Source organism: Aristolochia californica, unplaced genomic scaffold, assembly GCF_029961685.1.
Source record: "Aristolochia californica isolate CCGP_79_NKW_82.1479 unplaced genomic scaffold, dmAriCali1.0.hap1 SCAF_1, whole genome shotgun sequence".
In the NCBI taxonomy this organism is placed as follows: domain Eukaryota; kingdom Viridiplantae; phylum Streptophyta; class Magnoliopsida; order Piperales; family Aristolochiaceae; genus Aristolochia; species Aristolochia californica.
In genome coordinates, this window is record NW_027181770.1 from 2716358 (window position 1) to 2732583 (window position 16226).

Here is a 16226-nt window from a genome sequence, read left to right on the forward strand (position 1 = left end):
CCGACAACCACAAGGTGTTGTTGATGGAGGCCGATATTTAAAAATATAATTATAAACTTAAAACGGATTATGTCCTACAAAACAAACACAGCTCTTGTACTAAGTTACGAAGTCAATTATCAACTAAAAAAATAAGCACTGGTGGACGGCCATCAGGCTCGACACGAACTGGTTAGTGGTATGAAGGATATACTTTTAGAGGTATAAAGTGATTCAAGATATTGTCCTATAAAATAGTCTCTCACATTATAATGGAAGACTATGGGCATTTGACACTGCAAACCCTGGAGCTTCCCACAGTTTTTGGAAGGAGAATATGTACAAGGAAAATCAATGGAAGGACATCCTCAATCCCTAGTAGTCATTTTTATCTCCATATCATATGTATCCACCTCCCTAAACATAACCATCCCTTCATTGGGAAAACTCGTTCAAAAACATAATTGTAATCAAACCAAGGAACCTGACTGCCACCCTTTATCATCCTCTCCACTTACTTTGTGGCCTCCAATGTCTTAACCACCTTCACAAAAATAGTTTCCAACTTCACTTCTGGGTGAGGCCCTTTCCTATCCCTCTTCCCCAAGTGCCCCTGAAACATAATAATGTGGTTAATTGTGCATATTTCGTTCAGAACCTCTGTGACATATTTGTCTGAATACTTCCGTGGCCTCTCTAATTTTTCTTAATCTCAACAACCCTTTAATGAACTCGTTGTAAACCAATACATCGGGCTCTCTCAACCCATGCAAGCTTCTTTTACTTAGGAGCCCATAGACCACAGCAGCTATGACTCTTTCATCATCCACACAAACCCAACTCTTAAGCATTTCACAAAACAAGGCAAGTGCATGAAGCAGCTTGAGTTTCTTGCAAATCCATTCAATCACCAGCCATTAAGTGCATGGACCCACATCATGAAATCAGTCATGTCTAATGGTTTTAAATAAAAGCATCCCATCTTCAAGTCGATCACATTTGAAGAACCACTCTATAAATTTCCTCAGAAAGAACTTACCTCAGGTTGAAGGCCCTCCTTAACCATCAGATTCCAAATCTTGCAAGCTTCATCCAAATCACCTGTGTCACAAAAACCAGTGACCAAGATCCCATATTCAATCTCCGAGGGTTTAATCCATGGTTTGATCTTCATGATGACATGTTTTGCTTCATCCGCCATTTTCTGACCACAAAGTGTCTCAATCACTTTATTAAAAATCTCCACCATATAACAGAATCCACTTTCATTCATTAAGTGGAAAAACTCAAAACATTTTTTTAATTCCCTCTCTGCAACAAGATGTTTCACTACAATTCTATAAAAGTTGCATCAGTGGCAAGCTTGTTTTCTCAGCAACTTCGTGAACAAAATCTCAGAGAATTGTAATGTTCTTTCATCTTCCATAAGCTTCAAGCATTTTGTTGTATGTGACAGATAAGAGGCAGAAGTCTGGCTCTGTGAGTGAGAAGTTGAAGAATCTGTATAAGGGCTTCCATGAAAATGGGAAATTATTGCAAACTTGGAGGAAGAATTAATGGGAGAGAGAAATTGATTTTATGGAGATTAGAATAAAGTATGGCATCTGAGGAGTTCTGCTGTTGGTAAAGGACAACACAGACATGGAGGAGATGGCTTGAATGTCTTCCATAATCATCCAAGAATTTATTAGCAACAGAAGTTTGATTAACAACAGAATGGCCTCTCAGACACAGACATACCTCTTGATAAAAATAGAGAATAGCATAAAAGTAAGGTTAAAAAGTTCCTATCCTCATTTCACATTGCAAGGTAATCCTTGATAGCATCGGCTTCCTGTCAACATGAATTGTATCATGACGAGAAAAGATTTATTCCAGTTTCTTCTTCTCCTTCTCAGATTTCATCAGTTCACATTGTTCCTTCTCATCTTCATTCTTCTCTATTCCTCATTATATTTTTATGTCTTTTTAAATTTGAAGAAGATGAAAATCAGAAAGATCACCAAGAATTAGATCCCAATCAGACCTTACACCCTTTAAAACAGAAATAAAAACTGTCAAACGACAGAAATACTCGTCAATAAAAGCTCTCTACAAGACTGGTCAGTAAAGCCTAAGACAGTTTTACCCTAAATAATAGAAAACATGTTCAATAAACTTAGTTGCAAATATAAACCTGCATAATAACTCCCAATAAAACTCAAATTAAACCTCTTGGTTAATTTAACGTCTCTTGAATAGTTCCAATTTTTTGTGTTGGATAGATTTGATCTATGTTATATGCATCAAATCTTCTGAGGTTTCTTCTCTGAAACTCTTCTGTCTCTATAAAACTTATTTTTCTATGAAGGACTCAATGTTTTAAACCTTGGTAAGACAAGTATGCTTTCTGATCTTTGTTGGACCAGGAGGGATTCAATATCAGTAGTACAGTCGATTTCTGCCAAGATAATTTGATGTCAGTGTTGATCCCTTCCACTGTTTTGTATCATACTTCACTATATTTTAATTGTTCAGTCAAAGTTTTCCCTACTCATTGTGTTCTAGGATACTTAAAAGCTCTAAAAGTTTTCCCTTGTTTTTTCATCCATCCTCCAAGTACTAATGAAAAAAAGTAAGCTCATATGTGGTAGTCAGTCTCATATTTAAAGTGCAAACGAGGTCAAATAAGTTAAAAAACAACGGGATGATTGATACCTTCCAGTGATATAAATACTGGTTCGTGATTGCTTGAATTAACATAATATGATTACTTTTTGTTAAAATCTAAAAATAAAGAAAAACAGAAGACAAAATGAAGAAAGATTGGATCAAAGCACATGACTGTTTGCAAAAAATCAAAAAAGAAGAAAAAGAATTATGAAAGAGATGAGGAGAAAGTGGTTAGAACAAGAGAAAACTAAAAGAAAAAAGAAACGGTATGGGAGGTGGGAAAGAGCATTCTATGATTACAACCTACCTCCCAATCAGGATGGACTTAATAGTGCAACCATCAGTAAGTAGCACACATCTTCAGCATAACCAGCATGCAGGGAGTAGCAGACACTTTCACCATTCCCAGTAAGCAAATTTTATATAATCCCATACATTGGGGAAAGTTTTGGAACCAAATCAAATGAGAAGCAACGACTGTGAGAATGGAAAGTCTTTACTGGCTAAGGAACTTTTCATCTGCATAGAAAAGTTTGCTGGAGGAAGGACTATGGTAAGGATGGCAGCAGGGATTCAGTACAAATGGGTAATAATCAGTAGAGGAGCTCTACTTTTTCTTCTTATCAGGCTCCATTCCCTCTTTAACTAAAAATATTAATAGCAGGGACCTTCGGACAAGTGACCCAGTTAGGCCCATTTGTTGTCACACCCTTGTGACGTATCTGGACTGTCCAAAAGCCAGATCAGAGCAGAGGGACAATTTTCCAATGCGTTGCGTGTGTGTCTTCGACATTGGAGACGCGGTTTTCATTCAACTCAGAGATAGATTGATTTATAAGTAGACAAACTAATATGAAGATTTCGAATACGACACCCAAAGCCAAAGGTTCTGGGACGGACCCCATCCGGGCACCCGCCTACAAGTGCAGCGGCTGTCCCATCAACGTGCTGCCCACTAAAGAAGGTAAACCCACAAACTGCTGTACAGACTAGAGTGTACCACACATTGCGACAAAAGCTACAGTCCAACGAAGCTCAATTGCCGGTCCGGTCGAGCCTGTGACTGAGAGATTTTATCAAGAAGGCGTTTATTTTATTTGTGTCATAAAAAACAGATCAAGTGTTTGATTAACCTTCCATATCAAATCTAAATTTAGGTGGTAAACTTAAATTAAGGGTTTAAACAGAGCAATTAAGTAAAATAGTATTTCTCTTTATTTATTTATTTATTTGAAAAATAATTTAAAGAAAAGTGAGGAACATTCAAGGAGCCCAGTGGGTGATACAATAATAAATTAATATTCTGACAATTCGAAGGATCTTGTATTTCACATGGAGACAATAGAAAGATTTTTTTTACATGTTCCAGAATCTAACTAAGAGTCGCCTCTCTACTTCTTCGTATTTATAAAAAAGATTTTCGACAACCCAAAACTAATATATATATATATATATATATATATATATATATCATAATATCATTAGATATTATTTCTAGTTTTCTACTAATACTTTTTTGCTGCCAGTTTCCATCTGGATCAGCACAAAACAAGGAGAGGCGCGAAAGACGTTAGCTCTCCGGCTCTTGGCCACCTGTACACTGCCTCGCTTCATCGTAACCTCCAAAGACCTGACGAATCTCCAGCCCCAACAGCCGTCTGATTCCCGTCAGACTGCCTGAACCGTCAATACACCGAGACCCGCTCGAAATCATCCTTCCACTGACGCGCCCGAACCGGCTACGAGGTAGACTTTGCACTGTATGACCGTCTTCCCGATCCTGAACCCCGGCGCCACCGTAAAACCCACCCGCGGCTTGATGTCCGGCGAGTCGTCGCATGCGCTCTCCATGAACACCTCCGAGAAGCGGCACCCACTCCGCACCTGAAATATGCATGCCTCTGGCTCGAAAGAGAAGGCCAACCGGTGCAGAAGCCAAACCCGCTTCGCCATCTCCACGAACGTTGTGAAGAAAGCGGACCGCGGGAACCCGCCGGAGCTCACAATGCTGCGATGGGTTGTGTCACCGAAGAAAGCCGTTTCCATTCGGGGGTGCACCAGGCCGAGATACTTGAGCCGGCAGAACTTCCCAAACTTTGATGCGGGGTTCTCCAGCACAAGTTCTAACGGGTTCACGCCTTTCAGCTCCATGAAACTGTCAAAAAACTTCCTTCGCTGATGCTTCTGTTTGGAGGAACTCTGAGAGAAGCTTGGGTGTTGGAAATCTGAGAACATCTTTCGGAACACATACGACTCAAATGCATAAACTCTGTGACTGGGTTTTGCAAAAGCCACGCCAGGTTCAATAGAGTTGGCCGCCTCTTCGAGGTCCCACGCGGCCGACTCCATCCCTTCCGTCATCAGCTTCACAAAGTTGTGTATCGATTTCGTCGCGTGCTGGAGAACGGTAATGAAGTGGTTTGGATTTAGCGCAGAGAGATGGAGATTGTCGAGGACAAAAAGAGCACTGTTGGGGTTTAGTCTCTTTTCCACCGAGCTGTTCTGCGCCTGTGATTCTTGTAGCTTCTCTCTGAGGACGAAGATCTCAGAGTCCTTGACCTGCAGCTGGGACTGCAATTTCTTGGACATGATCTCAAAGGTCTTCAACAGATTTTTTTGTTCTTGGATTTCAGCGACCATCAGAGATTCTTGGGAAGGAAGGATCTGTTTCTTCAAGTAACAATGTTTCAACTCGGAGATGCTTCTGAGCTCGGAGACAATAGCTTCGTCTTGCGACTGAATGATCTCGGGATCATAAGGAGACTGGGCGGTCTGAAGCTCCGCGTAGGCCGCTTTAATGGCGGAAATACTAGCAAAGAGCTTCGCAAAGAGGGCTTCCATGGCTTCTCTGTGACGGACCATTTCTTCATCTTCCAAAGGCCTAGAGTCCTTCGGGGGGTCAGCGCTAATTATTTCTGCAAATTTGATCTTACGGATTCTGTCTTCCGGAGCAACTCCAGCCGCACGGAGACGAAGAACCTTCGTGAAGGTCTGCACTAATCCGCCAACGCCGGCGGATTTTGGCTTCACCAAGTCCATCTGAAGACGAAGAGGAAAACAATCACCCGTCAAAAACGAGAAATCTACTAGAAGAAAGGATGACTATTGGTTTCTAGGAGGGAACGGTAGAAAAACGAAAGCAGGGGAACGAACGGCATAAGTATGAAGTATGATTAAGACGATGAAAGACGAAAGACCGCAGAGCCCCTGCTTTCGCTTTAATCTCTTGAATCGAGGACGGTGGTGGGATTTATTTTTTTACCTTTCCATATGAGGTTTCCAATGCTCTTTTGAGGTGGGAAAGGAGGATTTTTGAACGCTGGAGAGTAAAAGCAGCGTTACAACAGAGGACGACGGACTACAGAGGAGACGCGTTGCAGAAACTCCAGAAAAAACGACGGACTTGTACTGCTGGCTCATAACGTCTAAAAGATATCGGAGAGGGTCTGAACCATCGCAAGTTTTCCACCCATCTGCTGATTAAAACGCTTTAGGTTCTTGCCATAGGCCATTAACAAGAACAGAGAACAATTTTCCGAAAACAGACCATGTACATACACTTGCAACCGTGTATTTTCAGGGTTTATAAATATATTTAAAAATGAAGATAAAACAGAGGAAGCCAGACAACCGTCCACTATCTACAAATTAAAAAAGAAAAAGAAATCCGGAGCACTTGAGCAGAAAAAATGAGGTTCCCGGAATAGCTTAAAACTTGCCCACGGCTGAGTTCTCTTTCAAGAGCTAGATGAATCACACGGAGTGAGTTACCAGAGTAACAAGCAGAACAAAGCCAACTAAATAAGGCTGACAATTCTTACAAACAGAAAACAGGGCCTGAAGCGAAATGACATTCTGCATCTTTCCAGGACTCTCATTTGAAACGACGGGCATGAAAATCGAATAATACTCAAAAAGAAACCTTTTATTATTGCCACACAACCAGACAGGAGTCCCAATCCTACCGTCGTCCTTGGTCTAAAAGTTAAGCATGGTTTACGGCTTTAAGGTAAAGGCGCTGGAAATTATTTCGGGGGCAAAGAAAACAATGGGAGAAATTCTGTCAGTAACTTTCAGGAAAAAAAAAAAAAAAAAAAGGTCTACACTTTAGTGTACCTTCGATAAAGAGGATTTTCCGCTTCAACAACTTCGATCGGAAGAAATTATCTCAAGAGGCATATCTTTTATCTGCCGTTAAAGATGAAACGCCAACTTCACACAGCTCCTGGAAATTGATGTTTATAGATGGTCAAATTTTCTTCCAGCAAAAGCTCAGGTAGCTTCAATGCGCTTTTACTTAAATCTTGAAATAGAGGGGGAAACGGAAGATCTCTGCCACTTCAATATACCAAAAATGGCAGATTCACGAAAGAGGAGAAGAAAAGCAATCAAAGCATAGAGATTTTCGTTTTTCGACTTACCAATTGAAAACCATTTCATCCTGACACCGCATTGCGTTTCGGAAATTCTACGTAGCGAGCATCAAAATGCCTCCTCAAATGACACTTCCTTCAGTCTCATCAGCCATAACTACTGCCTCAAAGCCCTCGAAGACAACAAGAAAAGAAAAACGATTTTCTCCAAATCTTATTCATCCAGTCGGATTTTCTAGTAACAGAGTCGCTATAGTGGGAGAGAATACTTGGATTTAAGATTTTGTGGAAAAAAACCAAAAGAAAAAGGACAAAAAGAGAGCACCGAAAGGCCAAGACCAAGGCGGAAAGAAAACGACGAAGAACAAATAGTCAGAAAAAATGTCTTGAAACAGACATCGGGAAACAAAACCCTAGAGGTTCTGTCTATATATATAGCATCTGTAAATGTCACTCCTGATATACGTCAGTCCGCCCTCTGTCACGCCTTTAGTACTCCAATCTACCTCAGTCCATCGACCCTCGTTGGATGTCTTTCTGGTCATTTTTTCCGGTCGAACCCGAGATGCGAACACGTGGGAGGGAGAGGACTTGGCCAGACTTTGCTGTTTGTCCCCGTGACTACGAAAGATCGCGCGCTTCGTTGACGGAAGAGGATCGGACGGCCCCTACCTAAACAAGGGGAGGAAGGTGGTATTTGTGGTCTGTAAAGTCCGAAACTGCCCCGCCGAAATCCACTTAATTGTGAAGTGGGACCGGTACATGATGACATTTTGGGTCGGTTAGGTGAGGATGAAATTGAGATTACCCGTACAGGGAATGGAATTATTCCAATAATAACACTTATTTATTTATTTATTTATTTTTTTGATTAAATAATATGAGGACTAATTAGCCGAACTGGAAATACGAATACTTAATTCAGACGCCATCGCCTGAAGCTTCCAGCCGCGTACGACGTGATGAGAGTTGTAGAATCATTTGATTCAACCTCATCCGTTGATTTCACCGACGTGACGGCAATTGGGCCGCGCATGAGTGCTGAATGGACGAAGAAGCTGACTCAAATAAAGCAACTCGTCAGTTAACGTCTTGCCATTCCATGCGACCTGAATTATCAAATGGAAAGCTGAAACGGAAAGAGAATTCGAATTCTGTTACATATTAATGCTGTCTAGGTCTCTGAAATGGACATCAATCTACCCGTCATCATATGTGACGATCAGATCCCTTTCCCTTCATCTGATATTCGTATGATCGCCACTTCTTCACGTCTATCTGTGACTGAAAGTGCAAGAGACATTCTTGTCAGTTAGATGGAAGCTGGGAAGGGTAGAGATGTATAGAGATTGGAAAAGTCCTCGGTGAATTTCGGTATCAATCGACGTCCATGGTGCTTTGAATGAATTTTGTTCTAGTTGTGGTTTTACTGTGTTTCAGAAGAGAAAGCAGAAATGGGGTGGTCTCATGTCCGCAGACAAGTAGTTTGATTTGATGTGGTTGAAAAAATTCTATCGAAATCATTTCCCGTGAGAAGAAAACCAAAAGCTGAGCTATTTCAGTTTCTTATCGGATCTTACGCAATGATTGAGCAAAGAAGTAGGTCCCGTTGCAATGCAGTTTGGCCAAAACTCGAGTCCTTCCCATAGAGGCTTGATTCACAAGTCATCAAAGTCAGCCATCGAGTTGTAGTTAAAGAGGAAGGTGGAAAGAACTCATGCATGAACGTGAGAGACACAGGAAATTGGATAGAGGGGGGCCAGCATGATCGAGTGGTTTCAACTTTTCTCAATGGATGTGAGCTAGCTACATCGTGAGTACCAAGTAATTCGCACCTTTGATGAGCCTCATAGTGCAATCACTGATGACCCGCGCACCAAAAATTATCCTAATCATACAAGTTTATTTCTCAAGGAATGTCTACAGAAGAAGAAAACTCGGGTGGCGTGTCGGCGAAAGTGCTTCAACTGACGTGGGCTCTGGGTGGTCGCTGTTGGCATTTTCTTACTGGCTCCAGCATCCCAGAGACGGACCCACGAGAGAGCGATTCTTCATCTCTGCTGCTTACCCGTTCACCTTAATGGCCCAACTATATGCAGCTTAAGTTGTCTTAGTGGGCCGTAAACTTTTCTGCTTGTCCATATATCTTCAGGCCGATCAAATGGGCCTGGGTTTGTCTATAAGAGAGGCCTGTGGATGAGCGCATTCAGATACGGGGGACGGCATAAGCGGGCGCGAATCGCATAGTACTAGACGATGTCGATCCACTAGATCCTTGCGTCTAGGGGTGGCTTCGAACCGAGCCGGCTCGCGAGAGGCTCATGTTTGGCTCGGTCTAGGCTCGATTCGACTTATTATATTTCGAGTTCGAGCCGAACTCGAACTTAGAAATGTGCTCGTTTAGGTTAACGAGCCGAGCTCGAGCATAGCCAGGTTCGGCTCGCGAGCCGACTCGTTAATTTAACGAGTGGCAGGATTGGGCAAATATTCGGGAGTCTTGCACGCTCTCTCTCCTGAATTTTTTTTTTTCGGTCTCTCTCCCGCCCTCGCTCTCTTCTCTCCCGAATTTTTTTTCGGTCTCTCTCTCTCCCTCGCTTTCTTCGTCTCACGCTCTCTCCCGAAATTTTTTTTTCGGTCTCTCTCCCGTCCTCGCTCTCTTCTCTCCCGATTTTTTTTTCGGTCTCTCTCTCGCCCTCGCTCTCTTCATCTCCTCCTTCCCTGCTCTCTTCTTCCTCCGAAATTCCTTCTCTCAACCTCCATCTCCCTTCTCCCTCTCGCCGTCGATGCCCCTTCCGCCGCCGCCGCACCTAATCCTTCCCCCCGCTCATCACCTTCTTTGCCTCTCATCGTCGTCGCCGTCAACTCCCGTAGCGTCGCCCTCACCTCGTCGTACCCCAACTAGAACGGCTGCTCTGGACCCTCTCCCGTCGTCGTCACCCCCTACCACTGCCTGCTGCCGCCGTCAAATCAGCCGGCCACCGCTCTCGCCAGAATGGGAACCCCTGGATACCTAAAGTTCTGAGACCTAAGCTGAGGGGGGGAGATTATTTTCCCCCCTCGACGCTCTGTCTCGCACAGCATGCGAACTCGCACGTGCAGTTCACACATGCGAGCTTCGCACGTGTGGTTTATATAAAAAAAAAAAAAAAAACTTGCAAATCCTATTCTCAGCCTATTTTTCTTCTAGACGATGCAATAATACGTAAAAATATAGTGTGATAAAGTTAACATTTGATCAAATTTTCCTGTTTATTTTTTTTTATTTTTTATAATTAATCATGTACACAGTTATTTGGCTCACGTAATTATTGTATTAATGTATCATAAACTGTAATTATTAAATAATATAATAATTAATATATTAATATATTAATTATACATTAAATTACTTATTTGTGTTGTAATCATGTTTTTTTACCTAATTTGGGGTTTTAATATTATATTTTAATTAAGTATACTATTATAAGTTACTCATTTTCTTGTTTTTTATATTTTTCTTATTTTGGGACACTAACACTGGAAACTATTTTCCAATGTATATGAACTTGTCCACATTAACACCAAGTTTGAAATTGAATTTCATGTAGAAGAATTAAATGAATTTGAAGCAGGAGATGAAGATGAACTTCAAATTTTAAGTTTATTGACTAACCCCCCTTATAATTCTCATATCCACAGTAGCTTCGGAGTCATTATTTAGTGCTGGTGGTAGAGTAATAGACTTATATAGTTCTTCCTTGGTACCAAATACATTTCAAACTTTGATTTGTGGCACTGGTTGGGTTCGGACTCTTCACGGTATAAAGAAAAATCAAAAGGTGAATTTCTTTGATTAATTATTTGTTACGATTTTTTAGTTTTATTTATTAAAATTTTGTTTTATGATTACAGCCTGAGAAGAAGAGTGCAAAGATAATGCTACCAGCTACATGATTTTTCATGTTTTTCTCATTATGGTAATTTTAATATTTTTAACGACATTAAGTAACTGTTAGTGGAAGAATATTTTTTTATCTGACAATAACTATTTTTTTTTTTTTGTTTTTGTTATAGGTGGAGATTTTGCTCAAGCAATGACGTATATTATTTTCTAGCATAAAGAGAAATAACTATAGTTTGTAAATTTATAATGGATTTATAGTTTTTATTTGGGTGATTGTAAATTGATAGTAATGTTTCATTTAATTTTGTTGTGTTTGATTATTGTATGAAATTTATTTACAATATTATGCAGTGTATGGAGTGTTTAAACTATTTTATAGAATGTATAAACAATTTATTGGAGTGTTTATGGAATATATAAACAATTTTATGAAGTATTTATGCAGGTATTATGTATGTTGATTATGCCCAATTTTAAATAGAGGTCATGTCGAATTTTATACAGGTATTATATATATAGATTATGTTTAATTTAAGTAGAGGTTATGCCTAATCTTATACATGTATGATATATATAGGTTATGCCCAATTTTATGTAAAATATATGTATAATTTTATATATATTTTATTTGATATATATTTTTTGAAAAGTTTTAAATATATGTTGAGGTTCAAGTTCGGCTTGAAACTCGATTCGAACTTGGTGGGCTCGAGTTCGATAACAATTTTAGGCTTTGATGAGGCTTGGCTCGAAGCTCGGCTCAAAATATTTAAATCAAGTTAGGCTCACACATAGGGAGGTTCGATCTCAGCAAGTCAAATACACCACTCCGCTACCTTGACTCGTGTCGACTTGTCGACAACTTGCTGCTTAAAAAATTGTTACTTCATAGATTTTCTTGAGATTGGAGTTTTATTCGATGGAGAAAGAAAAAGTAATTCATTTTTTTTTCTTCTTTTTGTTTCAGTGATTTTTTAGAGCAAACTTTCCCACCTCGCTTTCTCTACTCAGCACTCACTTTGGTAAAAGGAGAAGAAAAGTTGAATCAATCTGCAAAAAAATCCTGAGCTAAGCAACACGAATGTGAAGGGTGGAGTATCGTCTTTGAGTTATGGTTTGCTGCTTCTGTTTTAGTACTCCTCTCACACTCCACTTCTATTTCATAGACTGAGAGATGACTACATCACTCATCTTCTCGGTATTCCTGGCGCTCGTCCCTTTTCTCCTTCAATTCGGAGCTGATGCTGCCCCATCTGGTGATGAAGACCATCCACGCCGTTTTTTTTTTTTGGCGATATTGAGGCGATTATGTTCTTTGGTCTTACCCGATGCCCGCTTCTGATTTCGTGTTTTTCCTTTCCAGGATCGTTAATAAAACACTTAGCGTCTTTCGTCAAATGGACAAGGGCTTCTCCGAAAACACCAGATATTGGTTAGAAGAGTCCACCTTCGTATTTTATTTTCATAGATTTGGATACTTGATGTGAGATTTTGGGAAGATTTAATCACTTCAGCTTCTAAGAATGAATTCTGTCAGCTACTGACTTTACTTTTCTTTGTCTTCTTTATTGATTTTGGGGTAGATGGGAACGTTGTCCAGTTTGAAAATGGGTATTTGGTTGAGACTATTGTAGAAGGAAATAAGCTTGGAGTTGAGCCATACTCAATCCGCGTCTCTCAGGAGGGAGAGCTGTTTGCAGTTGATTCTGTAAATAGCAACCTTGTTCGGATAACACCACCATTGTCCCAGTGTAAGTCTTCCATCTTTTCTCAAGCTGTGATAAATCCTATATGTTGTATTCTGATTCCGAGCTAGTTTGACATAGATTTATTTTACGTTTCCTTTTTCCTTTCCAATTACATCATTTATAGTCTGCTCATTTCCACGAAAATTTCTTTGTTGGTTCTAGTTGGAGTTTTATTATCTGTTTAAATTATTGCAGATAGCCGCGCAAGGTTAGTTGCAGGGTCATTTCAAGGTTACTCCGGACATGTAGATGGGAAACCTAGTGACGCTCGCTTTAATCATCCAAAGGGTGTCACCATGGATGACAAGGGAAATGTATACGTTGCTGACACCTCAAATTTGGCTATTAGAAAGATAGGGGAATCAGGTGAGGCACTTGGACTACCATCACTAAATTCGTAAAACAGCTGAAACTTGATATCTTAATGCGGTTGTTTCCAATAATTTTGCTGCAGGTGTAACAACAATTGCTGGGGGAAAGTCAAATGTTGCAGGGTATCGGGACGGACCTAGTGAAGATGCAAAATTTTCTAGTGATTTTGATGTGGTATATGATAGCCATACCTGTTCTTTGCTGGTTATTGATCGAGGAAATGCTGCTATTCGCCAAATATCTCTTCAGAGAGAAGATTGTGATTACCAGTATAGTTCTATTACTGCCTCAGGTTTGACCACTGTGCTCTAGCACTTGTAGTTACGACATACATCTCTTATTATTTTACTTGTCTTTATTTGCCTTCTCTGTATTATTAAAAACTGTTTTTATCTTCTCTTTTCTTCATTGTCAGTAGACGTCCTGTTAACTCAAAACAAGCTGACATTTATGCTCATATTTATGGACATTCTAGCTGGGGTCTCAATTATCTCTTGAACGAAATGCATATCTCACTTTTTTTTAAAAAAATTAAGAAGATGCATATGTCACTTGCAATTGAGCTGCTATTCAAGTGAAAATTTGATATTGTATTTTATCCTCATACACAAATTAGTCGGCGTTCAATTCTCTAGGGTTACTCTTTCAACCTTCCCAATCTGCTGAGAGTAATATAGAAGCAATCTTCAACTTGTGTACTTCCTTGCCTGCCTGATGATAGGCAATTTCTCGCTCTTCAAAGGCATTAGATGACTGGAAGGCCTGTTTGTGTGGGCAGTCAGTTTATTACTTATCTAATCTCATTGTTGTGCTGTAATAATCTTCTCTTGGATTATAAAGATGTGCGATGTATTAATAATCTATTTGGCTGATTGAGGACCTTCATTTTCTGACTGAGGATCCAGAATCCTCTTCTTGCAATAACTGCTTTTTCATATCCATGAAGTATAGTATAATTAATTCAAGTGGATGAGGGACATGTCCCCAGTGCCATCTAATCTAAAATAATGAAGATAGATACTCAGCTTCAATCTAATAGATTCAACCAGAACTGGAACATTCAAATACATCAGCAGAGTGTGCTTGATTTGAGCATCACAATGTTGTATGGTTAGTAATAGCTTTCAATATCCATTGCAGTATTGAGGTATGGGAGAAAGAGGGGGGCACTTGGCCCCCCTAAAATAGTGGAAATCGGTATGTCCCCTTCCTTCATGATCCTCATCCCCCCTCTTCACCTCACTCTTTAAATATTTACACTCCTCACAACTTGCCCCATTATATTCTGCCCCTCTTTCCTTATCTTTCTGGCTCCACCACTTAGAGGAGTCTCATTCTAACAGCAACTTATGTCTCCATCGTGACTGCTAATTGACTTTGATCAGTAAATGGAGAGAATAACATGATCCAAGTTTCCTAAGATGGGACTCCTCTATTCTGTACACTGACATGAGTACTAATATTTGATTATCTTAACAGATGTGATGATGGTCGTTGCTGCTGTCTTCTTGGGATATGCTGCCTGTGTGCTACAGCAGGGATCTGGATCTTCGATTTTCTCAAGGATGGTATGGATCTTGTTTTTTCTTATTCTGCTTATAATGCATTGACCTTCCAAAATGTCTGGTTTTTCCATTTCTTTGAAACTTTGCTAGGAAACATTTCCTTTCATTGAAATATGTCTGCTACAGATAGTCTAAACCTTCGTACCATCACCAGGGTTCTATAAATGTACATTGGTATTTTTTTTACCTATTGTCAGGTGAATTTGCGTGCTTTCATCCTTTGGAATACTTGGTAAAACTTTTTTTTTTCTTGCTTATGTTTTGTTTTTCTCTCTTTCAAAACCTGTTTGTCAGGTTCATCCACCATCCTTACAGACATGAAAGTTCTCCGTCATTCTATTCTTAGAGCAGTAATGTCATGTTATCGTTATTATTGTTCTTGGAACTTTAATGTGATGTCTGGTTGCTAACTCTGTTTTCTGGTGCTAACGTTATGATAGACCTCAGACAGCAACTTTCATAACCAAGCAACTGCTGAGAAGTCCTCTTCTCTTAAGGTGGAAAGCATAAAAGAGGATCCAATTGCGGGATGGCCATCGTTTGGAAGGCTCTTCACTGATTTATCCAAGCTAGTATTTGAAGCCCTGGGGAGTGTTTTGCTGTCCTTTCTTCCTACTAGTTTCCATTTTCGTAGGTTCAATAAAGGTCTCACTCCACTCAAAGACTCTCTTCTCATGCCCGAGGACAAACCTGAACCACCTTTGGTTCAAAAGCAAAAGCAAAGAAACTCATCTCCACATGCGGAAAGTCATCATATTTCCAGTGCAGCTACTAATTATACCCAGCAGAAGCCAATGAAGAGCAAGTCAGGCAGCCTGAAAGATCCTTCTCTATCTTCAGGTAAGCATAGGTCTTCTTCAAAGCGACAAGATTTATCAGAGTTTTATGGATCAAATGAGACAGCCCAGTATTGTCAATTCAGTACTTCTAAAAGCCAGAAAGAAAGAAGCAGGCACCGCCATCGTGATAAGAGTGGGGAAGTCATGTTTAGTGGAACCACAGGGGAATCTAAACCAGTTGAGATAAAACCCGTGGACTACGGTGATCCTAAGTTTGATCATTACAACATCAGGAGCAAGTATGGTGCTGAAGATCATCTCCACCGCCATCGTGATAAGAGTGGGGAAGTCATGTTTAGTGGAACTACAGGCGAATCTAAACCAGTTGAGATCAAACCCGTGGGGTGATCCTAAGTTTGATCATTACAACATCAGGAGCAAGTATGGCCCAGAAGATCATCTCTTCCGTTTATGATGCCTTGGGTTCCATAAAGGGTGGAAATATATGGGCATGTTTGCCCTGTTATTGTGATTAAAATTTCTTTCGAATTTTTTTGGCATGACAGAACGAAGGCTTTTTTTACTGAAGAATTGATTTGCTCCATGGTTTGCGCCATGCAATAGGTAGTAACTTAAAAACTGCTAGGCCTTCAACTCTCTTTGCCAAGTAACCGTTTTTGTGGGAATTGCAGGTTCGTTTTGTACTGGATTATTTTGTGAACTTTAGCGTTTAGTACTTTGCAGCATATAATTAGATCTTGATTGTTCTCTTTCTTGCAATAACCGTCGAGAACCGACGAGTGCTAAAAAATTGACATTTAATGTCATAAATAAGCAGTTACAGTCGAATAGGATGTGGGGCATCATTAGCTTAC

The 16226-nt window shown here is 40.1% G+C and overlaps 2 protein-coding genes across 3 annotated transcripts; one reads left to right on the plus strand and one right to left on the minus strand.

Annotated features, from left to right (window-relative positions):
* Positions 1 to 3914: 3914 nt before the first annotated feature.
* On the minus strand, positions 3915 to 7447 carry LOC137955761 (protein GRAVITROPIC IN THE LIGHT 1-like). Of its 2 annotated transcripts, XM_068802876.1 has the most exons (3): positions 7053 to 7447; positions 6748 to 6856; positions 3915 to 5670 (listed from the first exon to the last, which is right to left on the minus strand). In XM_068802876.1, the coding sequence occupies exon 3, from the start codon at positions 5668 to 5670 to the stop codon at positions 4342 to 4344; it is 1329 nt and encodes a 442-aa protein (XP_068658977.1). In that variant the 5' UTR covers positions 6748 to 6856; positions 7053 to 7447; the 3' UTR covers positions 3915 to 4341. The 2 variants fall into 2 exon arrangements, with proteins under 2 accessions (XP_068658977.1, XP_068658986.1); XM_068802885.1 differs by lacking the exons at positions 6748 to 6856; positions 7053 to 7447 and adding an exon at positions 5894 to 6007.
* Positions 7448 to 11815: 4368 nt separating this feature from the next.
* On the plus strand, positions 11816 to 16102 carry LOC137941420 (uncharacterized). The gene is made up of 7 exons (XM_068786860.1): positions 11816 to 12143; positions 12251 to 12319; positions 12471 to 12638; positions 12831 to 13001; positions 13090 to 13299; positions 14487 to 14575; positions 15013 to 16102. Exons 1-7 carry the CDS (start codon positions 12062 to 12064, stop codon positions 15757 to 15759), a joined length of 1536 nt encoding a protein of 511 aa, XP_068642961.1. The 5' UTR covers positions 11816 to 12061; the 3' UTR covers positions 15760 to 16102.
* Positions 16103 to 16226: the final 124 nt, after the last annotated feature.

What these genes read in the sequence shown, in the direction of transcription:
- LOC137955761 (XM_068802876.1), bottom strand. Translation starts at nt 5,670, where the DNA reads ATGGACTTGGTGAAGCCAAAATCCGCCGGCGTTGGCGGATTAGTGCAG.
- LOC137941420 (XM_068786860.1), top strand. Translation starts at nt 12,062, where the DNA reads ATGACTACATCACTCATCTTCTCGGTATTCCTGGCGCTCGTCCCTTTT. An exon ending in AGCTGATGCTGCCCCATCTG is followed by an intron (nt 12,144 to 12,250) that starts GTGATGAAGACC and finishes TTTCCTTTCCAG; the next exon opens with GATCGTTAATAAAACACTTA. An exon ending in AACACCACCATTGTCCCAGT is followed by an intron (nt 12,639 to 12,830) that starts GTAAGTCTTCCA and finishes AAATTATTGCAG; the next exon opens with ATAGCCGCGCAAGGTTAGTT.